Source organism: Echinops telfairi, unplaced genomic scaffold (genome assembly GCF_000313985.2).
Source record: "Echinops telfairi isolate 266 unplaced genomic scaffold, ASM31398v2 ScPeMD7_7412;HRSCAF=8450, whole genome shotgun sequence".
NCBI lineage: Eukaryota > Metazoa > Chordata > Mammalia > Afrosoricida > Tenrecidae > Echinops > Echinops telfairi.
Window position 1 is genome coordinate 1,818,667 of NW_022111312.1, and position 999 is coordinate 1,819,665.

Sequence of the window (999 nt, forward strand, 5' to 3'; positions counted from 1 at the left end):
GTCTCTGAAGCTCACAGGGGCACTTCTTCCCTGTCTTACAGGGTCGCCGTTGAGTTGACACTGACTCGATGGCAGGGGGGTGTCCTTGGACCCGCTTCCCATCTTCAGTTGCCACATGGTGGCTGTTGATCCCAGGAAGTTTGAGTGTTCGTGATGAGACTCAGTGCACCTGCATAGTTGGCAGGCTTCAGGGACTCAAGGTGGCCGGGGTGGAGCAATGCTAGGGCGTGCTTCCTATCCCTCCCCTCTCCCTCCAGGTACAAGTCCCTGTGCCCAGACACCTGGCCGCAGTGGCATGGGCCACCAGCAGAAGGCGTAGAACGACTGATCAAGTACATCGGCTACAAACCAGAAGAGTACAAGCTAGGAAGGTGGGTGGCCGGGGCATCAAAGGAGGTCTTTGCTACGTCAGTGTTCCATGCACAGCAGCAGACCCACGTAGGGCTCAATGTAGGTCACTAGAGCCCCAACCTAGGTCTCAAGGAGCCCTGGTGGTACAGGGGGCAAGGGTTAGGCTGTACACAGGAAGGTCAACCATTTGAAACCACTGGCCTCTCTATGGGAGAAAGGGGGCTTTCTGCTCCATAAAGTCAGTCTCAGAGCCTCACAGGGGAGCTCCCCCGTCCTATAGGGTCACTATGAGTCAGAATGGACCAGATGGCAGGGAGTGTGTCGTTTTGATGTAGATTACAGGCTCCCAAAATGATGTGGCCCACTGCCTGCCCTCTCCAGGGATACGAATTCCATCATGCTAGAAATGTAAGTCTCTGCTTCCACAGCCCCGCCCCAGGGAGCAGTGTCACTCACTTTGGGAAACACTGCTGCAGGTTTTATGTTGGGCGACTCACCACTAGGTCAGCAGTTCAGACCCACCAGCCGCTCCTCGGGAGAAAGGTGAGGCTTCCTACTCCGGTAGTTGGTCTGGAAACCCGCAGGGGCAGCGCCCCCTCCTGGGTGCCTGTGAGTCCACATGGACTTGATTGACAGCAGTGCTTCCCC

General features: G+C 56.6%; 1 protein-coding gene across 1 annotated transcript in view; it reads left to right on the forward strand.

The window, feature by feature from the left end:
* MYO1H (myosin IH) overlaps nt 1–999 on the forward strand; it is a 54,324-nt gene that overhangs the window by 45,016 nt on the left and 8,309 nt on the right. The window contains exon 16 of the mRNA XM_004709646.2: nt 185–371. Coding sequence (XP_004709703.1) covers nt 185–371 — 187 coding nt within the window. The remainder of the gene's footprint in view (nt 1–184; nt 372–999) is intronic.